Here is a 25,234-nt window from a genome sequence, read left to right as displayed (position 1 = left end):
TGTCCTTTGGAGTGAGTGGTGTGTTGAAGTCTCCTAAAATGAATGCATTGCATTCTATTTCCCCTTTTAATTCTGTTAGTATTTGTTTCACACAAGTAGGTAATCCTGTGTTGGGTGCATAGATATTTATAATGGTTATATATCCTCTTGTTGGACTGACCCCTTTATCATTCTGTAATGTCGTTCTTTGTCTCTTACTTTCTGTGTTTTGAAGTCTATTTTGTCTGACACAAGTACTGCAACTCCTGCTTTTTTCTCCCTATTAGATGCATGAAATATCATTTCCCATCCCTTTACTTTCAGTCTGTGTATGTCTTTGGGTTTGAAGTGAGTCTCTTGTAGGCAGCATATAGACGGTTCTTCTTCTGTTATCCATTCAGTGACTCTATGTCTTTTGATTGGTGCATTCAGACCATTTACATTTATAGTGATTATCGATAATTATGTACTTATTGCCTTTGCAGGCTTTAGATTTGTGGTTACCAAAGGTTCAAGGGTAACTTCCTTACTATCTAAGAGTCTAACTAAACTCACTTACTATGCTATTACAAACACAATCCAAAGGTTTTTTTTTTTCCTCTTTTTTCTTCCTCCTCCATTCTTTATATATTAGGTATCATATTCTGTACTCTTTGTCTACCCTTCACCTACTTTGTGGTAGTTGATTTAATTCTGCATTTGCTTAGTAATTAATTTTTCTCCTTTCTTTACTGTGCTTTCATGACCTCTGGTGACAGCTGTTTAGCCTTAGGTACACTTCCACCTATAGCAGTCCCTCCAAAATACACTGTAGAGACAGTTTGTGGGAGGTAAATTCTCTCAGCTTTTGCTTTTCTGGAAATTGTTGAATCCCTCCTTTAACTTTAAATGATAATCTTTCCAGGTAGAGTATTCTTGCTTCTGCTTCATTGCATTAAATATATCATGCCACTCCCTTCTGGCCTGTAAGGTTTCAGCTGCATAGTCTGATGATAGCCTGATTTGTTTTCCTTTGTATATGATCTTTTTACTCTCTGTGCCTTCTTTTAATACTCTGTCCTTATCCTTGATCTTTGCCATTTTAATTATTATATGTTTTGGTGTTGTCTTCCTTGGGTCCCCTGTGTTGGGAGATCTGTGCACCTCCATGGCCTGAGAGACTATCTCCTTCCCCAGACTGGGGAAGTTTTCAGCAATTACCTCCTCAAAGACACTTTCCCTTTTACTCTCTCTTCTTCTTCTGGTACCCCTATAGTACAAATATTGTTCCATTTGCATTGGTCACACAGTTCTCTCAATATTCTTTCATTCCTAAAGATCCTTTTTTCTGTGCCTCAGCTTCATTGTATTCCTCTTCTCTACTGTCTTTTTCATTTATTGTCTCCTCTATCATATCTAATCTGCTTTTAAATCCCCCTATTGTATTCCATAATGAATGGATCTCTGCCTTGAATTCGTTCCTGAGTTCTTGAATATTTTTCTGTACCTCTATGAGCATGTTTATGACTTCTTTTTAAAATGTCTTTCAGGAAGGTTGATGAGTTCATTTTCACTTGATTCTTTTTCTGGCATTTTTGGGATCAGGGGTTGAACCTGAGAAGAATGTGTATCCTGTGGCTTTTTGGTGGACTATTCTGTAGATATCTGTTAGGTCCATCTGTTCTAAAGCGTTTCATCCCTTTGATGTTCCTTATCTATATGTGGCACCCTCTATTACTCAGAAGGTCTACTCTCTGGAGCTGCTTAGCCCATGGAGGGAAGTCGGGGGTCGCAGGGGAGTGGTGCTGGTCACTGGGGGTTGGGAAGAGCTGTTTCCTGCTTCCTGGCTACTGTGCCTCTCTCCACAGCCAGACCAGTGGGCCGAACACACAGGTGTAACCCTGTATGCTTTGCATTTGTAGCTGCTGTAGGCAGGGCTTCCCTCTGGCTAGACTGACACCAGGGCAGGGGCAACTGGTTTGCAAGCCAGTGCCAGCTGTCTGGAAGGTGCAGCAGGCTGCGTATCATGGTGGAAGGCCTCGGAGCTGGGTAGCCAGCCTGGGGGATGTAGCGCCTGAGGTTTCTGAAAAGTTCCCAATCTGCTGGGCAAAGTGTACCTAGACAATTTTGTCTACCTGTCCTTTTTCCTGAGCAGCTAGCCCTATGCAATGCTTGCCCGTTTAGTAGTCCTCTCACTGTTAGGAAGTCTCTTATACTGCCTGCCTTTCTTTTGTCCCAGAGCAGCCAGATGTGGATCCCCATTTTCCACAAGCAGCTGGAATCTCAGTCTCTCCAAGTGTTCCTCCTGTCTTAGCTTTCCAACCCCACTAACTGCCAGAGCACCATGCAATGTGGGTTTGTGCTCCCACAGCACTGCAGCTCTCCAGGGCTGGGTGTTCAGCCGTCCCAGGCCTCCACCCATCCCCACTCCATTTCTCTTCCTTCTGCCAGTGAGTTGGGGTGGGGGAAGAGTGTGGGTCCCTCCAGATCACGGCTTTCATATGTTACCCTTTTAGAGGTTTGTTTTTTTTTCCAGGTGTAAGCAGTCTGGGGTAGCCTTCTTTCCTGTTGATCTTTTAGGGTTAGTTGTATTAACTATATTTTTGTATCATATGTGGTTTGGGGAGGAGGCCTCTTCTCACCTGTCACGTCATCATCTTCAATCTGATCTACCTGACTTAACCACTGTTACACGATAAAACTATCAAGTCATCAATCCCATATCTACAGGTTCCCAGACTCAGCACTGGAAATTTTACCTATTATATAAATATTTCTCCCTTTCCTCAACTGATTTGCTTGGTTCTGGTGAACAGATACCCTAATAGCAAAATGCCATCTTGGTTAATTTGAAATAGTCACAAGTTAGAATAAATACATTAGTAATACTGATCAGCTACCTCTTTTTCCAGAGCAGCCTGATGTTTCTTGATAAGTTTCGCCATTTCTGCCGCAAAGTTGTTACACTGAGTTTCAAAATCTTTTTCTAATCTGAAACGATGTTCATCCATCTCAGCCTTTAGCTTGTTTTCCAGAGTCACCAGCTTTCTTCGATGTTGCCGCCTCATTTCGATGTAACAAAACATTTGTTCTCTAGGCTCCTGTTCTTGTATTTGCCTTGTAACCTACAGCAATGGAGAGGAAAGAGTGAAATAAAGCAAAACCTTTTTCTTTCAAAACCATCTTGGACCAGTCCACTATCAACTAAGCAGGTAATTCATGTAGGAGAACCCAGTCAACAGCTTCTAATAAAATTTCATCTGAAGAAGCAGACAAACTAGCTGGTTCTAAAATTTAAATGGGAATGTAAAAGACCTAGAATAGCCAAAATTTTGAGGGGGAATAAAAAGTTGGAAGACGTAAACTTCAGTAATCAAAACACTGGTACTGGTATAAGGACAGACTGAATAGAGCAAAGGTACACAGTAAAATCTGGAAACCGACCCACATATATTCAGTCAATTGATGTGCTACCAAAAAGTCAAGTTAATTCAAAGAGGAAAGGAAAGTGTTTTTAACAAACCCTGCTGTAACAACTGGTTCTCTGTATTCAAAGTGAATCAATGCTCAATCATTCTATATACAGAAATTGATTTGAAAAGAATGACTTGACCTAAACCTAAAATCCAGAATCATACAGCAGAAGAAAACACAGAATATTGTCATGACCTTGGGGCAGCAAATATTTCTTGGAAAGGACACAAAAAACACTGATTATAATGAAAAAATGTACCAACTGCATTCTCAAACAGAGACAAAATTCATAATGTAAGATTAATCATGTAAAGTGAACAACTGAGTAGCATTTTGTATATTCATGATGTTCTGCAACCACTGCCCTTAGTATAAAGAAAAAAATGTACAAACTGGATTCTTAAATAGAGGCAAAATTCACACAATGTATGATTAATCATTTAATGTGAGGAATTCAGTAGCATTTAGTATATTCATGATGTTCTGCAATGACTGCCCGTGTCTAGTTACAAAGCATATTTAACACCTCAGGAGGAAACAGAAAACCCTGTATGTTTTAAGCACGTGCTCCCCATTCTCCCCTTCTCGTCACCACCAATCTATCTTTTGTCTACGGATTGATCTATTTTAGATGTTTCATATACTATGTGACCTGTTGTATCTGGCTTCTTTCACCTAGCATGTTTCTAAGGTTCATCCATATTGTATAGCATGTATTAGTACTACATTCCTTTTTATAGGTGATTAATATTCCACGGTATGCACATACCCTAATTTGTTTATCCATTGATTTGTTGCTGGACCTCTGGGTTATTTCCACATTTTGGCTATTGTGAATACTGCTGTTATGAACATTTGTGTATATGCATTTGCTTAAGTACCTGCTTTCAATTGTTTTGGGTGTATATCTAGGAGTAGAATTTCTGGGTCATGGGGAAATGCTATGTTTAACTTTTTGAGAAATCGTCAAGTGTTTTCCACAGCAGCTCACATTTTACATTCCTACCAGAAATACAGAGCAGGAGTTCCAATTTCTCCATGTGCTCCCTAATTGTTATTTTCCATCTTTGTTTTTGCTCTTCTCTTTTCATAGCTAGCCATCTAACAAAACAGCAGCAGACTCACAGAGTCCAAGAAGGGACTAGCAGTCACCAAAGGAAGGGGGTGGGAAGGGTGGGTGGGGAGGGAGGGAGAAGAGGATTAAGGGGCATTATGATTAACACACATAGTGTAGAAGGGGGAGACGGGAAGGCAGTAATAGCACAGAGAAGACAAGCAGTGACTCTATAGCATCTTACTACGCTGATGGACAATGACTTCAATTGGTGTTAGCAGGGGACTCAATAATATGCATGAATGTAGTAACCAATGTTGCTCATGTGAAACCTTCATAAGATTGTGTATCAATGATACCTTAACAAAAAAACAAAATAGTTAGCCATCCTAGTGGCTGTAAGGTGGTACCTCATTGTGGTTTTGATTTGTGTTTCCCTAATAACTACTTATATTGAGCATCTTTTCATGTGCTTCTTGGCCATTTGTATATATTCTTTGGATAAATGTCTATTCAGGTCATTAACACATTTAAAAAAATTGAGGTACAGTTGATATATTAATCCTAATAATATTTTGGTAGAGTCTTTAGGGCTTTCTCTATGTACTATCGGGTCATCTCCAAACAGTGACAGTTTTGTTTCACTTCTTCCTTACCAGTGTGGATGCCTTTTATTTCTTTTTCTTGCCTGATTAATGTAGCTAGGACTTCCAACACTCTGTTGAATAAAAGTGTTGTGAGTAGGCATCCTTGTCTTATTCCCGATTTTAGAGGAAGCTTTTTTATGGCCTTTACTCATTTTTAATGGGTTGTTTAAATTGGATTTTAAAACTAAAAAGTTTTAATTTATTACAGATGGAGAAAAAATATTTGCAAGACATATCTGAGATATAATACTTGTACCCAGAGTATATAACAACTCCTACTAATCAGTATTAAAAGATGAACACCGGAATAAGAAAACAGACAAAAGACTTAAGAAAACACTTCACTGAAGAGATACACGAATGGACAATAAACACATGAAAAGGTGATTCTGGTGTCATTGTCAGTCATAGGGAATTGCAAAAACAACTATCATGAGATTCCATTTCATTCCCACTGGAACGGCTAAAATAGAAAAGACTGACAAACCAAATGCTGGAGAATATGTGAACCAATTGCAACTCTTATACATTGTTAATGGGGATGTGAAACAGTACAACCATTTTGGAAAGCTGCTTGACAGTTTCTTATGAAGTCCAACATACATATGCCCTATGACTCAGCAATATTACCCTATGTATTTGTCATAGAAATTAATACATCATGTTCACATAAAGACATGTACAATGTTTATAGTATCTTAGTATGCTGATGGACAGTGACTGTAATGGGGTATGTGGTGGGGATTTGATAATAGGGGGAGTCTAGTAACCATAACGTTGCTCATGTAATTGTACATTAATGATACCAAAATAAAAAGAATAAAAGTATTTATTTCATTTTCCACTTGCCCCTTAGCAACCTCTCATCTACTTTCTATGAATATGACTATTTTAGATATTTCATATAAGTGGAATTCTAATAACATTTTCCCTTTTGTGTCTGGCTTATATCACTTAGCATGTTTTCAAGGTTCACTCACATTGTAGCATACATTAGAATGCCATTTCTTTTCACAGCTGAATAATATTCCATTATATGTATATATTATGGTTTGTTCATCCATTCATGTGTTGATGAACACTTGGGTTGGTTCCATCTTTTAGCTATTGTGCCCAGTAACTTTTTGGTAATATTGAAAATAGTGAAGTTAAAAAGGAAGCATTTCCATCAATTGCAAAAAGGAGTTACCTGACCTTCAAATGTTTTCAGGAAAATTTAAAATCTTACACGTGAAAGTGTAGCAAACATCCGTATTTCCTAAACCAAGAAGGTGTAATTTTCTACAGTTACACTGTTTTACTTAAAAAATGTAAACATTATGGAAAATGCAAAAATCACTTTTGATTGTCACCCACCTTAACCCTTTCTCCACTTCCCAAAGGCAACCATTATCATTAATATCATGTTGTATACTTACTATTTTTAAATACCTTCATTTTCATCTATGTAACTTCAGATAATACATTATATGGCATTTCTTTCTCTCTTTCTTTTAAGATTTAAAAAATATTCTTTTTGCATTCCAAAACATGTTCCCTAAATGCAGACATTAAACTGGGTATTTAAAAGCCTTTTGCCACTTTAAAATAAGTTGCCTAAAATTATGTTCCAAACTTCTGAAACATCAAAGGAAAAAAAAACCCAAACTCTTAGACTAACCAGACTAAGAAAATTAGTTACCAAATTTGAAATTTTTTTCACTGAAATCCAAATACTCACAGGTTTTAAATCGATGACAGAACTACTAGGCGTGACTGGGTGGTTTCCCTCCATCATGTCTAGCTCTCTCTCAGCATCTGAGGCATCTGGAAAACTGCTGACACTAGTGCTTTGACTACTGGCCCCGCTGGACATACTGGGAACAGCCTGATGACTTTCAACACTATTCACTGTCCCTTTCCATCCAACACAGTAATCTAGTTCCTGAGGGAAAAGAGCATTAGATTCAAATATCTTTATCTCCTAAATACTTGATTATTAGCACCTAGCACACTGCTTGGCACACACAGTCTTTAGAAAGTTGGTGGTTTATTTTGAGAAATTTCTTGTATTTGCCAAGACCAGGAAGTTTATCAATTGTTAGTTGACAGATAAAAAAAGTGACCAAAAAGTAAATACCAAAAAGCCCAACCATGTGAAAAAGTTAATCAATTCCAAGTTATTTCCAAAGTGTAGTCTTTTTCTATAATTTTTGACATTAGTTTGAAATCCATTTCTACTACACATCTCACGGGGTATACACAGGGACGCTGCTCATTTCTCAATGATTCCAATGGTGAAAACAAACACCAACCTTTTTTTTTAATCCTATAAACATCACTTTTACTTATTTTTTATTGAAGCCTTTTATATTTCTTTTCTTCTCAGAATATAGTCTTTAGCCTAAACTTTTTCCACTAAGTAATTTAATATTAATTCCTATCTATTTCTGTGTAAAATTAAAAATTGTATATTTAATCATAATTAGAAGACTATTCTGAACAAATCCGGCAAGCTTTGGTATCTGGGCCCCAATATTATAGTCTTACCATACCAAAATTATTTAAGATAAGCAGAATAATAAATACAGACCCATGGTATATAGAGGGTCTTTTCTTACATCCACAGCCTAAAAAAGTTGCTGTTATTCTAATGTTTAATGACATTAGGATTTTATTAATTTCACTTTACTGAAGTATTTCGTATACCTAAAATAGCCCCAATTTTCTAGTGACTACTGTTAGATCTAAAAGGCAATATCAAAAACACCAAAACTGTATGCAAGAGAGTCTTTTATTTTATAGTTCATTAATCATGTAGTGCTTTTAAAAAGAAAAGTGACTACTACTCCTGTTTTCAGAATGCAGGGATCTTTCTCAGTAGAAAGCAATAAAAAAGAATCAAAGCTTTGGCATTGTGACATGAGCAAAGAAGAAAACAGAAAACACTTAGACTAAAAAAGATAGCTCCACAAATAATAAACTTTATATTTTCCTTGTGAGAAAGTTCTATAACATTTCTCCAGCAAATTTGGAAACATGGCAAAATGGAAAGAACTTGGTCTCAGGAGTCATATATGAATCCGAACACATATGCTTCTACAGTAATAAGTTAGTTAACCACTCTGGGCCTTATTTTACTCACCTATAAAATGAGTATTTTAGAACCATGTAGAGGAATGAATCCCTGTACACAACTGAAAAGAATCAAGTGTTCTTAGTAACAGAATAAGAATGCTTGGTAATTTTTTTCCCTCAGGATAAGTTTAGTTAAGTTACATGTTTATTTTATTTACTTATTTATTTTTAAAGAAGCAAGAAATTTCCAATTTAATAAACACTTATCAAACATTATATAAAAGGCACTGGGGGAAAGGTTTATACAATAACCAAGATAAGGACAATGGTTGGTAATTCTAATGACTTCTGTGTGAGCACCGTCAACTTCCAAAGCCTGTAATTTCAAATACTTCCAGAAGCATGTCCCAAGCCATCAGACAATCAGGAAAAAAGTGCCCCGTAGCCCAGAATTTTGAGAGGGACTAGATTAAATAAAAGTTAAACAGGTTTCTTTAATAGACTTCACAGAGCTTTACTATGCTAATGTGCACCACCAAGAGGATGGTTTAAAGAATGGAAAACCTTTTTCCCCATCTGGGTGGAACCTTAGAGAATCACTGTTAAGGCACAATTTGGAATCCATTGATATAAAAGATTCTTGGCAAGAAAAGTTGCATAAGGAAAGAAGTCAATAAAGAGACCCCAATACTTGAGCCATTTCTAAGTTATTACCTCTTCTTCCTGTGACTCTACTGCTGGTCCATTATGTGCCTCCTGGGAAAGCACCTTTGTCCTCTGAATAAGATCGATTAACACTGTTTCAGGGCGCTCCCGACGAACAAACATGTGCTGGTTAAGAGTAGAAGGCAAAAGTCAGGTTGAGACCTACATATTTTTTCATTCAGAACAAATGAATCCCTTCTTAGACCCTAGAGTTACTATCCTAAATAATGATAGATAATGCATGTAATCTGTAGCTACCTAGTTCTGTTATGCTTTTTACTTCTTATATTTATAAAATTTAATTTACATGTATACACTCTGTGCCTACATAACATCCCCCGTACTTTTTATGAAAACTTTGAACATGACACCTTTGTTGGCCAACTGAAAATGCAGAGTTGAAATAATCAAGAGTCTAAGTAAACATTAAGAATTAAGTCCAATTACATCCCTAAGTAAACGCTCACAAATTCTTAGAACTGATTTCATAGAGGAGACATGTTCAGTTCTGAATTACATTAGATTTCAACAGGAATGTATTCAGTGATGGTGAATTACGTAACATACCACTTGGGTATTTCGGGTTCCTTTATGTTGCTTAAATGACACTTCATAAAACACTAGCAGTTGATTAAAAGACATGTATCAGTGATTTTTACCATTAATACTTAATACAGCTTAACATTATCAAATACAGAAAAGTAGAAAGAACAATTCTGCCATAAGATTATCATTGTTACTTTTGGTATTTTTTGGATATTTATTTCTTCTCAGAAATTTTCTGTGTATAGATTTTGTTTTGTAGTTAGCACGGATTGCAGAAAGATGCCTTGTGCACTGGAGTTCATGAGATAATCTTGAATTCTTTTAAGACTTCTACCTCCTTTACTAGCTCAAATTTATTTCTTCTCTGAAGAGTTGTAACTATATATTATTCTCTTTTCATTGCTGTAAGTATTATACTATTTCAACTCATAAACATAATGCCTACAGACTACTTCATCAAATGTTCATGCCAAAATTACATAACCGTTATTCTAATTCTGGATAATTATTTTCAATTTTGCATTCTGAGACAAATAGCTTCATACAGTAAGTCACTTTTTTCCATCTTAGTTTTTTTCCTTATGACAGACTGTAACAGAAATGTGATCAGGCCAAAGTGAAGGATGCACTTGATAGATACTTCCTATCACTTCCAATAAGGTCAATATACAAAATGGACCAGGTAAGTGAATATATATATGCATGTTTGGGATCTGATCACCCAAGGCCAAGTATCCACTCCTGGAGGGTTGGGTTATTACCGAAAGGGCTTCTTTTACCTTCATTTGGCAAATGTAAGAAGCCAGTCATGTTCTTCCTTTTCCTGAGCCTTAGCTTGGTATGTACCACTATTTATGATATTTGGTCTTTTTTTAATCCGAGAATAATATATCTTATAATTCTAAGTTAGTTAACAGTTTTCTATGAATGGATCGTGCTTATTTTTCACTAACATAATTCGCAGCTCTACTAAACCTTTTGTTGCTACCGTGAATACCTATTTTTTGGGCTTTCGTTTGAGACTGTAAGTGTGCTTATGGCCTAGAATTCCCGAAGTGTTACTGAAACTTTATACTGCTCTTCTACATACTGTAGTTGCAAATAACCTTACTGAATATGTACATGATCCTTTCAATATCCTTGCATCTTGAACTGTGTGTTGGTGAAAATAAACTGAACTTCTTTAAAATTCTAAAACATTCATGCAGAAATTCTTATTTTCTAGTGAAAAATCCACAAAATTCCTTAGGGTCACAAAGAGATAGAGTTAACTGCTACTCAATAATGCCTTATCTAGATGTTTTGAAAACTATATTAAATCGAATAATACTATTATTGCTATTAATAAGATATCAACCTCAAAATGAAATAAATATATCTTGTAATTCTGTTATTTAACAGTTTTCTACAAATGCATCCTGCTTATTTTTCACTAACATAACTCATAGCTATAGTAAACCTTTTGTTGCTATTGTGAATACTTATTTTTGAGAACAGAAAGCATATACTAGTAATTTATTTAAATTAGGTAACCAAGCCTACTGAAAAATGAATAGAATTCACATTACTTTTAAAATATTTTCATTGCTATGTTAGAAAAACATGTTTCTCAAAAGGAAATAAAAATGTGATATCCATTTTTAGCAGTTCTTTTGAAATCTCCTTTCTCCCACAGTATTTACGTAAATGTATTACACATCATTTCTCTTACTTTCATATTATTTTATATATGACAGATGGATATATCAAGTGTGGTACATACAAAAATTAAATCCAAAGTTAAACTATGTTTTGCCAATTCTGAAATGCCATGGTTCCACATGAATTAAAATTTATAGTTGTAACTCATGAATATATGCTTGCACATATAAAAATTAAGCCATTTAATACGACTGAATTGAATATTTAACTATATATTCTATTCAGACATGGTGAAAGCAGTTAATTTTGAAAAACAAATGAAAAAACTTAGTAACTTAGAAACCAAAGTTTCCAAGAAAGAAGAGTATTATGAAATTAGTATTTTAGCAACAACTGGTACCGTACTTAATACTGATTCAGAATCAAAGAAGAATAAAACACATTCTTTAAAACAATTTCTTAGGTGTACAAAACAGAGTATAACTGACCTTTAAAAGTTTCTGTGATGTAGGACGATCTTGAGGGATTTTCTGGAGGCAAGAATCTACAAAGTGTCGAAAATGATAAGACCTATTGAAAGGAAAGTATCAAGTGAACATATTGCTATTTCCTTTAAAAACATATCCACAAATCAAGGCATGTGCCTATAGGTGGGAGGGAGAATAGAAATGATTAAAAACAAAGCAGACAAAATACACTATATATTTCATCATGTAAGTCTATAAAAAGTTATGCAAAGTAACTAATGAATCTTTACCATTTCCCAAAGATAAATTTGCACACATTATTTTAAAATCCTGCTCTCACATACTTAAGTATCACAACTCATTCTACGTTGAGGTGAATTAGGGAAGTCAATCATTTTCCTTTTCACATTCAAATCTAAGATAATATTCTTCTTAGTTTTTTTTTCTTTTCCCTAGCCACGTCTCTTTCTTGCTTGACCCTTGGATCATCTTCCATATAGCATGTTTCAGAACATCATGCTATTTGTTTTGGAAGGAACATTTTTTATACCTATGTTTTTAGCATCCTTGAGCAAATGGATAAAAGTTCCAGAAAATAGTAAGATTTTTTAAAATTAGAATTCTGTAACATACTATCATATAGTGTTAATGATGAGAGTTCAGTAAGGCAGTAGGTAAAAAATACTCCATCAATATTTGTCATCAATAGTCAAATAAGATTTTTAATTCTTTTATACAAGATTGTCATCAATATTCAAATAAGATTTAATTCTTTTATACAAGAATTCTTTTTTGAATCCCCAAGTATCAGCCAGTGTAAAGACAGCCTGTGTTTAGTGTATCTATTATTTAGAAGTACCATAATAAACTCTTTGTGAGGATTTCTTCAAAACATCTCTACAGAAGGAGCAAACACCTGTGAACGTGCCTTAATTCCGTAATGATAAAAAATAAATTTTTGCTAATTTATGCATTTTACTTGTGAATTTTAAAGTATTTGTTAAGTATGGTAGGTAGTCCCCTAGAACTTTTCAAATGCTACATACACCTGAAGAATTTCCCATTAAAATTTTCTATCACTGATAAAAATCCTTGTTTCCTAAAATCATCCGTTTTCAATAAACTTCTTTACATGAATAACAGTATTATCAAAGAAGCACTAGGAGATGCAACATCAAAGTACATTCTGAATAATAAATAATGACAATTAGAATGATCCAAAAATTATCAATTATCTGGTAACTCTGATAAATTATCTAATCATTTTTACCTATGTTTTATACCATATCAATTATAAACCATTCCCCAATTAAATATCTGTACAGGTTGTGGCAATCTATATATTGCAGTTATAAAATGTGAATCTTTAAATCATGCTATTTATTACGTAATTAGGGTTGTATGTGTTGCTAAGGTACAAAAAATATATTAATTTTTATACAAAAGCCATACTTTTTGCTCCCATGTAGCATCATGTATCTTTTATTTCTAAACTGAGTTACTTATATGCTATGAAAAATAGAGATAATAAAGGATATACATGATGTATGGATAAAATTAAGCTATTTTAATATTTCTTCAGGTTATATACACTTCACCTCATTGAAATGAAATCATTTTGATAACATCATGAAAAATATTTAAATTTTACCGTGTGAACAATACATCTCTCAGCCATACTCACCATTCAGTAGACTGTAGTGTAGGGGATTCACTTCTGATTATGCGACTGAAGACACTTACTGAACTATTACTCTGTAAAGGAGGCTTCATTTCCGCTGTAAAAGAAAGAAAAGTTCCTGTTAAAATATGTGCCTGTTATACAGGAGAATGGAAGTACTGTTAGTTTTTTTTTTTTAAATAAACCCAAACTTAGCAAAAAAGTTGAAAGTAGAGTTCAGAGAACTTATTCAAGGGAGTCCAATAGAGAGGAAATTGCAGCCCTGATGCACATCATCTCTAAATAGTGTATTTTTCCAATAAGCAAGAACATTCTAAGAGAACCTAGTACATTCATTAAATCAGACCATTGATATGAATACATGACTATTATCTAATCCTCAAACTCCATTGTAGTTTCAATCAAATGTCCCAATAATGTCCTTTGTAGCAAAAATGAGCTTCAACCATCTGCATCCTTCAAGGAAATTGTCCATTTTTTCTAAGTTTTAAACTTACATAAAATTGTTCATAAAATTTCCCTATAATCCTTTCAATATGTGTAAAATCTGGAGTCATGTCCCCTGTCATTCCTGATATTGGTCGTTTGTGTCTTCTTTCTGCTCAATCTAGCTAGAGGTTTATTAATTTCATTACTTTTCCCAAAGAACTAATTTGTGATCTCATTGATGTTCTCTACTGCTTTCATTTTCTCTGCTTTGATCTTTTGTGGGTCTCTTTATTTCTGCTTACTGTGGATTGAATTTGCCTTCTTTTTCTAGTCTTAAGGTGACAGTTGTGAGTCAGTCTAGTCATGACCTTGACAATTTACAAGTATAATTTTGACTCTCAAATGTCCCTCAGTTTGGCTTTGTGCTGTTACTAAATTTCGTTTCAACATCTCTGGCAGGAATATCACAGTAGCAAATACCACACTTTTCTCAGTGTATTCTGTGATGTAGTTCATGGTTTCAGATCGTCTTGTTATTGATGGTGTTCACTTTGATCACTTACGGCCATTCCACAAGTTTTCATAGTAAAGTTTCACTTTTTTCCTTTGTAAAATATCCTTTGTATTGTCTCTGACAATAAGAGACCTCACTCTGATTATCCTTAATATATGTGATGAATCCCCCCTGTACATAGCCAGTCTCCCATCTTGGCCACCACCCTTTCCGCTCTTCCCCATCAAGTTTTCAAACCCCATTCCAAGTCTGTCTACTTCATCCACTCAGTTTCTGACACCCCATCCAAACTGGATCACTTTCTGCAGTGAGGCCCTCCTCATCAGTCCTCAGGAGGGAAGCCCCCTTCCTTTCAGTCAGGCACCGCCATGTGTCAGGTTTACCCACCCCAAAATGTGGACCTGCTCCTTGGCCTCTGACACCCCATGCTGGGCTACTTCCAGGTATGAGTGCTTCGGTTACCCCACCAGGACTCTGATCTCCAAACGTGACTGCCGCCCTTCCTGCATAGGTTCTGCTTCCACTTACAAGGCACTCTGTCTGTGGGAACTCCCTCCTCTCCTCACAGCACTCTGACACGCCACTCCGGGCTACCATGACTCAGCAGGTGACGTGGACACCTGCTTTATACTGTCCTCCCAACAGCTTTAAGAATGACTAGTTTGATCCAGGAAGGGGAAGGGATTACTGAAGAAATTCTTAATGAATAAAATAACCTGTGTTTCTACTGTGATTTATTAAAGTATTCAAAAATTCTAAATGGTGTACCATCAATATATCAGACCAGAGGATGATTTTTGATTCTGTCGTTTACCATAAACCTGACCATCTCAATTCAGTCAAAGAACACTGCACTTCGCTAAAAACCATAGAGATTTACTCAATCTAAACTGTGGGAGCCTTCAGTGGATTCAAAGGACATTTTACATTTCAATTATTTTTTTAATTAAAGTATCCTTGATATTCAATCTTATATTGATTTCAAGTATACAACACAGTGGTCCTACAGTCACCCATATTAAATCCTCAACACCCCCCCACTGCAGTTACTGTCAACATATGAAAATGTTACAGAAGCAGTGCTTTTATTTTCCATGCTATACTACTATCCCTGTGACCAATTTATGACTGAAAATTTTTGTGCCCTTTTATTCCCCTCACCGTCAACTACTCACCCCAACCCCTCCCCCATAGTAGCTTTCTTCTTTCTCAGAATTGCTTTGTTCTTTCTCAGAACTGCTTTGGCTATATGGGGTCTTTTGTCGTTCCACATGAATTTTAGAACTATTTGTTCTAGCTCATTGAAAAATACTATTGATATTTTGATAGGTATTGCACTGACTCTGTAAATTGCTTTGGGCAGGATGGCCATTTTGATGATATTAATTCTTCCTATCCATGAACATGGGATTATTTCCATTTATTGGTTAGTTTCTCTCGTGAAGAAAGTATAGGTCTTTCACCTCCTTGGTTAGGTTTATTCCTAGCTATTTTATTCTTTTTGATGCAGTTTTAAATAGAATTGTTTTCCTGTTTTCTGTTTCTGCTAGTTTGTTGTTAGTATATAGGAATGCAACAGATTTCTGTGTATTAATTTTGTATCCTGCAACTTTGCTGAATTTGGTTATTAGTTCTAACCATTTTTTGGTGGAGTCTTTAGGGTTTTCTATATGTAATAATATCATGTCATCTGTAGACAGTGATAGTTTTACTTCTTCCTTCCTGATCTGTATACCTTTTGTTTCTTTTTCTTATCTAATTGCTTTGAATGTTATTTCCAATACTCTGTTGAATAAAAGTGGAGAGGGGATATCCTTGTCTTGTTCCCAATCTTAGAGGAAAAACTTTTACCTTTTGGCTACTAGGTAGGATATTAGCAGTGGGATTGCCATTTATGGACTTAGTTATGTTGAGCTATGTTCCCTTTATACTTATGCTAAGAGTTTTTATCACAAATGGATGCTGAATTTAGTCAAATGCTTTTCTGTGTCTAATGAGATAGTCATGATTTTCAGCCTTCATTTTGTTAATGTGGTGGATCACACTGATCTGCAGATAGTGATCCATATTTGCATCCCTGGGATATATCACAGTTAATCATGGTGTATTATCTTTTTAGTGTATTGAATGCTTTAGAGACCCTTCATACATGGTAAATCTACAACCATAGACATATTCTAGGTGTTTAACAAATACTCATTAAATGTTAGACACAGATACCTCAAAATTAATACCGCATTATAAACTATTTTAGACCTAATTAAATACAGCAAGTCTAATACACCTAACCTAATAAGTATATATATATGTATATATATATATAGCCAAATAACCAATGTGACAATTTTAATAGATTTATTGCTCCCCTTAAACACTGACATAAAAATAAAAATCTGTAATTTTGTACAGAAATTGAGGTAAAACATTGATCAAAACTTACTACACAGTAATAAAGAGCAATGCTTACCTAGTTCAATACATGTTATTCCAAGAGACCAAATATCTACTTCGGTACCATATTGTTGTTCTTCATCCTTGGCTAAAATTACTTCTGGGGCCATCCTAAAACATAAAATGTCCAAGTATACTATTCTTTAAAAACATAATGACCGTCTCCATGGAGAACACCTGTGTGAATTCCACATGATATAACTGGACAAAAGAATTCTTGTAAAGGGAAATAAATGCATTACAGGTTGTGAGGTAAATATTTTCCATTGCATATACAGTGCTAGACTTATTCTCACCATTTGTCATGATCATGGAACAGCGTCCTGGAGGAAAGATTCCCCAGAGCAGGGTTGTATTCTGCATCAACTCAAGTTTGCAGATTCTAATATTGTATATCCTTTATGCCAGTGATTCTCAAACATTTTCATTTTAGTATCTTATTACAAAAGTCTAAGTTTTGCTTGAAAGAGGGCATTTTATCACTGGCACTTGTTTCCTTGAAGTAAACCAGCTCACTACATTTAGCTGAGAAAATATCTGCCACAATAAGCAACAACGAATAAGCAGTTTGTCAGTCTTTTTTGCAAATAGGAGTAGTGTTCTGTGATAAAAGTGGCTACGACAGCCACTCATAACTAAATAAATCATACAATTATTAACTTTATAGGTGTCTTGGTTATAAAATGAAATGCTCATTCACATCTTCAGCTAGACTCTAATGTTCTCACTGGTATGCTTCACCTTATACTTCCTTTGTACTTGTTGTTAAGCACAGACAGACATTTAGAACAGTTTCTGACTGCTTAGTAAGATTGTCACCAGGCGTATGTGTGTTCCTCTGTGTAAAAACATGTAAATATGTACACAGTGCTGTGTTCCTAATATACTATATACAAATTCATACATATGTAACTTCCAATTGCCAATAATAGAGGGCTTCTAATGTGTTAAGATGTTGAAGTAAGCTTGGGGAGTCAGTAAGTTCAACAAAGTTAAAAAAGTAGTTTTGTTTTTAATGCACAACTTTCCAGCTCCTTTCTAGTATAAAACATTGATCACTGACTTGTGAAAGGGGACCACGAAAAAGAATGATTTCTCCAAAGAACCCTTTTTTTATACAGGGGAAGAGGATTCTATCTAAACTAGGGTTCAACATAAGAAAGTTTTGGTCATACAGAACAGTAGCCTTCAACCTTTTTATTTTCTTACTTCCAATGAATTTATTTTAAAAATGTATCTGCTTGTACATTTTTGAGTTGGTATCGAAATTTTATAAACTTAGTTGCAAAGGATATAGTGTACACATATGTATATACATTATTTTGTATATGTGCTTTACAGATATGTACAACTTGGAGCTGAGGACCTAGCTCATTCAATTCATTAAAAACACTGCTGTATAATAACCTAATTAGCAAACCCAGTCTGCATGGTCATATCAACCATTCAAATCAGAATTATTTTCTATCAGGAAATGTCAAACTTCATTTTTCAATGTAAATAACATGTTAATGTGTCCTCATGGCAATTGTCCCAGTTATAAATGAGGTAATTTATGATCCACTAGAAAAGAAGATGGGAGGGAAGATAATTGGGGAAAAGAAAGAGCAAGGAGTAAAAGGAAGTGAAGAGAGATGACTGTGAAGGCAGAAGGCCCTTGCCAAAACTTTGTGTCCTAACTCTTCAATATTTCTGATGCTATATATTCTAGATGTTATGTATTCTCAAGTTGTCCCTCTGGTGATGGTTTGAGGCTTTTAATCCTCAGAACAATGCATCATTCTACTTTCAGGGTGGGTGAGAAGCCTTTCTTTAACAAAGTGGGAGTTGGGAGATTTGAAAGGTAAGTGGAAAAGAAGATGCAGTAGACCTAAGACACCTCTCAACATATACAGAGAGAAAACACCTATGGAAGGTGAACATGAGGAAAATTATTCCTTTCAGACTTGCTGACGTTAATATGGAATTATTTCTGAATTAAGTTAGGTGATGTCTAGAACTCGTTTCAAATAACTGGAGGTGGAGGGAGGGCAAGAGGAGCAAGTACACAGGGCAGCTGGGCCCCGGGGTAGTGCTGTTAGGCTGAGCTGACCGCTGTGTGAGCCTCCCTTATATTTTTGTCTATTTCCCTGTATACTTGAAATTCTCCAGAATAAAAAATTTTTTTTATATTTGTAATTAGCTACCAGTCTTCAGATACTCTTATTCAGAGATACTGACACACAGTAAGTATAAATCTAAAGAAAATTTCCATTTAGCACTTCTATCCTCTCCCTTCTTAAATATTTAAATGTTTTCACTCCTACACCCAATACATGATGTAGATGATAAGAGGAAAGAAACATTGGGGGGACTAATGAAACAATAGGAGATACAAGGGCAGCACTCCAAATCTATATCTGAAACTAACTGTAGTGCTTAGAATAATGTCTAAAGCAGCACAGTATTTCCAAGAAAAAAGATAAAGCATCTGAAAAAAGTATAACCACACACTGCCTATTTCAATTATGGGGATCAATACCAGACAGGACTATTCTTACCAATTCGGCGTTCCCACAAAAGAACTGGCACGAGAGGCCATGGAAGCCAATCCAAAGTCAGCAAGTTTCACCTGGCCTTGTTCTGTCAGAAGGATATTTGCTGCTTTGATATCTCTGGGTTTAAAGAACACAGAAAATTATTTGTCTTTCCATCATAAGATTATACTGAAAATGATAAAAATCATATAAAATTTTATAAAACACAGAAGGAGAAATCAGAATAATGAAGGCCTTTGATAATCTCTCAGTATGAGATAATGAGAATTAAGATCCAAATTAAGAAGTGAGATACACAGAATTTCTGTAAGTATATAGTAACAATTTTCTAAAAGAGAAGATAAAATAGCAGTAGAAACAGAAGAAAAAATTAGGTAATTAATAGCACATACTCTATATTTGAGTTCCTGTTCATTGGTACAAATAATGGTTTTAAAAATTCAGCTGAAAATTCTTATGTAACTGTAAGATTTCTGAGTATACCCTTAACATTAAAATGGAAAAAAAGAACCTCATTCCCTAAATTTGTTCTTTTTAATTACTCATATCATTCCAAACTTTAGCATAGTTCTCCTACCTAAATATGAAATGAAAACTGAAACACATGGATAAGGTAATATCAATGATCCCAAATTTACTTTTAAGCTCTTTCTAAATCAACAATGTACAAGTGAACTAAGAAAATTATAATGGAATTATATGCCCAATGGGTACCATACATTCAAAAAAAATAAATTTCTAAGCACTTGTCAATTCATACTACATAGTACTATAATGGATATAATAGTAAGTCAATCTATTTTCTTCCATTTGATTTTGTTAACAAATGGTTGGTTCTTTGAAGTTGAGAAGACCTTAGGTTTTACTTCCAACTCTTCGATTCTCTTACTTACTATGCATGTGGATTTCTCTTGGACCTTAGTATTCTCATCTAAAAAACTGATAACCCATTAATTTGCAATGACTCTACTATATAAGTTTACTATGTATTGTCTAGTTCTCATAGATAATTTTAAAAATGCTAGCTTCCTTCTAAAACCAGGGAAAACCAATACCAATGCTAAAAATGTAGTTTATGATAGTTTAATCTTTAAATTACTATTCACTATCAAGGATTATCAAGGATTATCTCAAAAGCATAGAGTCTTAAGTAGCTTTCACTTGTCTCTGTCATGGAATCAAATCTGGCATTATGAGTCACTAGGAGGACAAAAGATCTATCTAGGTTAGTTCTAGTCTAATCCATCTTGCTTGTAAGCTTTGGGAAGTTAGTCACAAATTGGGGCATCAGTTTCTTCATCTGTAAAATGAAAAAAGTAAGAATACATCATCCCAATCGTCTTTTCCGCTTCACAAATTAAATTATTCTATAATTAAATTTCTATCACAAATCTATAAAGTGCACATACTTCACACAGCCTGGCAGCATGTGTAGAAAAAGATAAAAATTATCCTCAACAAAGAGATCAAATAAATTAGTATATTCTTTTTAAGACATGGATAACCTAAAAAAAAATATGAGTTTGTAAAACTCCAGAATACTTTTATTTACCTAAAATAAATAAAGCTTTCAGGATTAATAAATTCTAGGTCTGATAAATTCAATAAGCCATTTGCTTATTGACATATGATCATTTTTAAAGTACTTACCTATGGATCATGGCATGAAAATGTAAGTAGGCTAAGCCCTGGAGAGCACCATGTGTAATTGCTGCTATTTCCATTTCTTGTAATGGCTTTTTGTGAACTTAAAATAAGAATTCATTTAAAAATGATTATTCTATAGAACATTTCTATTTAAAAATATATATACACATATCTAATATATGGGGAAATCTTTAAAAACTAACATTTAGCAAGAAGGAACTTTTTGCTTTCCAAGATAATAAAACAAGGCAGTTTAACTTTATAACAAGTGTGCAGTTGTGCCTATTTGTTATAGTTCACAGGCAATTTTCCTCAAAGTTAACAAACAACATTTAACAATTATTTTGTGATTATAAAAACAATGAAAGAGAAGCTTTCCCTTTTTATATTCCTACATATCTTCATTCTGAACAGAAGGAACAAATCAAATTTAATGATAAAGAATGCAGAAAAATGCCTGTTAAATCATAATGAACGAAAACTCATCTGTATGCTGAAACATAATATTTAATGAGGACAGTGCACACCACGCTGAGACTCTAGAAAAGACAAAGGTTTTCACTCTTCCTGAAGAGTTTTAACATTATTAAAAAAATCTCTTACTGCACAAATTCTCATTTTATTATACTAATATTTCTCTTTTCTTAATAAATAAAGGAAACTTACCTTTCAGGAAATCTGAAACAGATCTTATACAATATTCCATTACAAGCTACATGGGAAAAAATGATAAAGACATTAAAATACACTATTAAAACTAAAAGATTCTATATGAGATAAAACAAATTCACCAAGGAGATCGAGAAGACACTTTGAAGTAACAAACTCTAGTTATCAATTACCTTTAATTACACATTTTTGGAACTTGTTAAATGCATACATGAAGTTAAGCCAATACTACATTAATCTTTTATAATGCCAACACAGAACTGCTTGCAGATGTGTGTTTCACATAATTACCAACCAAAGCTATAAAGGAATATACATATTCTATTAATATTAACCTATAGTAGCAATACTGGTATTGTTAGGAAACAGAAAATTATCCTCTGGTACTATATATACAAAGTTTAGGTTACAGTTTAAATCTTTCCTATAAAGCCAACACAGAGCACCTCTTATGTGCAAGGTATTTTATATATATTAACTAATTTAATCCTCATAACCACATTTGGAAGTAGACCCTATTATCATCCTTGTTTTACAGATGGAGAAACCTGAAAGACAGGGAGGCAGTCTACCCTGTCGGCCACTGTTTTTTCTTTAACCACAGCCTCAAATTTTGGAGTACCATCACCACTAAATTAAACCAAACATTACAAATCTAAATCTAAGTTCAGTATATTAAAATGATAATCAGCAATAGCTTATTAAAAGTAAAAGGTCATTCCTGTTGAAAGAAAATTTATCGTTCCTCTTAAAAGACATAATTACTATGCCTATACTGTTCTAAGATTACTACCTTATCTTAGTTTTAACAATGGGGCAAAATTAATTTCCATTTTCTACAATAAAATGTCTCAATTTTCTACCTTTAGGATCATTCAGCCAAAGAATCACAATCAGTTCAGATTCCTTCAGGATTCACCACCAATATTCCACACAAGATCCTTGTGGTTAAATAGTTTACAATACATTTATGTCAAAAATATATGCTGATTTTCATCCTTGAGTGATAGGATTGTTCTCAACAAATGTCTGATAAAGCATTTGAAGAATGATACCGCTAACATACATCAGAACATTTTCCCATGCACGTAATGATCAGGTGAATCTCTGAAGTAAACTGGCAAAAGTTCTATTATCTCCTACTGCCCAAGAGTTCCAGGAAAAGCTGCTCCTCCTTTCTCGGTATGAACTAACATTTCAAGGTGCTTGTGCATGGCTTTACACAACTATTTTGAGACATTTTTGAATTAATTATAAACTAAATCTACTAAAATTACAGCAAGGGGAGAACAGATACCTACCCATGCTGTGTGCTCACTTAAATAGCAGCCTTTGTATTCTATAATGTTGGGATGTTTTAATATTTGTAGAAACCTGACTTCCTTAATAATGTCCTGCCATTTCTATGGGGAGAAAAAAAGAATACAGGAAATAATTAGGAACAGTTCCTTTTCCTTAGAAAGCTATACAAGTAAAAAAGTAATTATTAGATCAATATGTTAATAAGAACATACAACTTTGTTTCATTTGTAATATTTAAATGTCAAACTAATACATTTTAAAGAACTTACATCCGTATAGTTTACAACTCAATTACATAAAATTCATTCCAGGTAGGACATATTTTTATTCTCATAAAATTTATTACCAATGAGTCTTATCAAAATTTTACAACCACACACTAAGCCTGTTGAAAACTATATACTATATTTAGTGGTTTTTCTTCAAAAGTTCAACCTCTCCCTTCTTTGGTGCAGCTTTATTGTTGCATAATTTACATACCTTAAGTTCAGCTTTTGTGTTTTTGGCTTATATTGTCTACCAAATGTTAAGTTTTTCCTGCTGTTTAAACTCAAATCAAGTAATTACCTAAATTCCTTGCACATATTCTAAAATGCTAGTGAACACTTAGGTTATAACAGAGGGAAGTTCCCAGAAAAACCAAGCAGCATGAAAACATTTTCCTACAGGATTTTACGAACAGCCTTCCCATTGATGCCTACTAGTAAATAACAGATGAACCTTCAGCAATTAAAGCTGCTCTATGACAACTTCAGAAACTTAGGCCATATCCTAACTATAGTTACTTCTAAGAAGCAATCAGGGAACTCTGAAAATACAGGTACTTGGGCCCATACCCAGAGACTCTAGAAGCTTAGTAGATGTGGGATGGGAACTTGGAATCTGTATTTTGTTCTTGTTTCAGCTTTTCCAAGCTTTACCACTCACTTGTATCCTATTTCTAAAGGTAGGGGAACTAGAATACAGAACTTTAAGAAATGTTTTGTACTAGAATTTAAGATCCTATATCTCCTATGTTATTTCATAAGCCCTCAACAAAATAGAGCAGAAGATATTCACAGTGTAAAATGTGTAAGCTGGAAGATGCTAAGTTTAAAAAGTGTTTCATGGGCTTTACATTTCAAATTTGAATGATCTGGGAGGCAAACTCTCAAAACAAAACAAAACAAAATTAAAACATGTATTCTTCAATGTAAAAAACACTTCCAGGAAGGATACAATATTAGATGAGAGAAGATGCTGCCCTAGGTGAAACTTTTTGTTCTAGGTGTGACTAATTAAACAGACTCCAACACAAGTTGGCTAGGAAAGCTAGTTTTAAAGTTATGCTATGGAATGGCAAATAAAATTACAGTAAACTTGTAAAAAATGGACTTTTTAAAGGGGTTTTAGAAATTATTAAGAGTTTTTTTAGGTATCAACATAATGGAACAGTGATCAATCACAACAGTGTTATCAACCCCATAAGTGTGATTATCACAAAAAACAAGATTGACCACAAAATAGGGATTCCAGAAATATACAAAACCAAAACCTTTAAAAATTAAAGACTGATCCAGCAATACCCTGAGATATTAAGTAAAAGCAGGGACTCAAAGAAATATCTGTGTACCTATGCTCACAGCAGCATTATGCACAATAACCAAGGGGCAGAAGCAACTAAGGGTCCGTTTACAGATGATGGATGGACAAAATGTGGTGTTTTTACAAAGACACACACACAGTCACAAACAAACACAACAACATGGATGAACTTTGAGTGCACTATATTAAGTGAAACAAGCCGTCACAAAAGGACAAATAGTGCATAATTTCAATTACATGAGATAGCTAAAGGAGTCAAATTCAGAGAGAGAGAAAGTAGAAAGGTGATTTCCAGGGGCTGCGGGGAGAGGGAATGAGGAGTTATTGTTTGATGGGGGTAGAATATCACTTTTGCAAAATGAAAGAGTTCTGCAGATGGATGGTGGTGTTGGTTGCACAGCAATGTGAATGTCCTTAACGCCACTGAACTTACACTTAAAGTGATTAAGATGGTTGGTAAATTTGTTTTGTGTACTTTACCACAATTAAAAATAATTAAATTTTTGAAGAATTCAAGAAACAGATAACACTTAGGAAGTAGACATTTTATAAACTTATGCAATTAAGAACTAATCAGAATACTGAAGAACAAAAGTACATGCAATACAGTATCAATCATTTTATTTTTCAGATTATTACCACTGCCTTATTTTTCAGACTAGATATATGCTGCCTGATGATTATTTGAAACAGCCATTAGATAATTTCTCTACCATTAAAAATTTATATCCAGTATACTTACTGTCAAATGTACCTTATTCTAGTTTACTTTCTTAGACATGATAATCCCTCTACTATAGAATAAACTGCTAAACAACAATTTAAAAAATTAAACTCGTGTCAGCAGCACATATCTAAAACAATTAAAAGT

The 25,234-nt window shown here is 34.3% G+C and overlaps 1 protein-coding gene across 1 annotated transcript in view; it reads right to left on the bottom strand.

Moving 5' to 3' along the window:
* The window catches only part of LOC130683243 (serine/threonine-protein kinase TAO1-like), a 126,036-nt gene that overhangs the window by 26,812 nt on the left and 73,990 nt on the right, over positions 1–25,234 (bottom strand). The window contains 10 exon segments of the mRNA XM_057499501.1: positions 2,859–3,083; positions 6,854–7,057; positions 8,905–9,021; positions 11,571–11,652; positions 13,234–13,327; positions 16,641–16,735; positions 19,165–19,278; positions 20,812–20,908; positions 21,475–21,520; positions 22,779–22,880. Of these exon segments, the coding sequence (XP_057355484.1) occupies positions 2,859–3,083; positions 6,854–7,057; positions 8,905–9,021; positions 11,571–11,652; positions 13,234–13,327; positions 16,641–16,735; positions 19,165–19,278; positions 20,812–20,908; positions 21,475–21,520; positions 22,779–22,880 (1,176 nt within the window).

This window comes from Manis pentadactyla, chromosome 4 (genome assembly GCF_030020395.1).
Source record: "Manis pentadactyla isolate mManPen7 chromosome 4, mManPen7.hap1, whole genome shotgun sequence".
NCBI lineage: Eukaryota > Metazoa > Chordata > Mammalia > Pholidota > Manidae > Manis > Manis pentadactyla.
The sequence above is the reverse complement of the archived record's forward strand: the minus strand, read 5'-3'. Positions and strand labels throughout refer to the sequence as shown.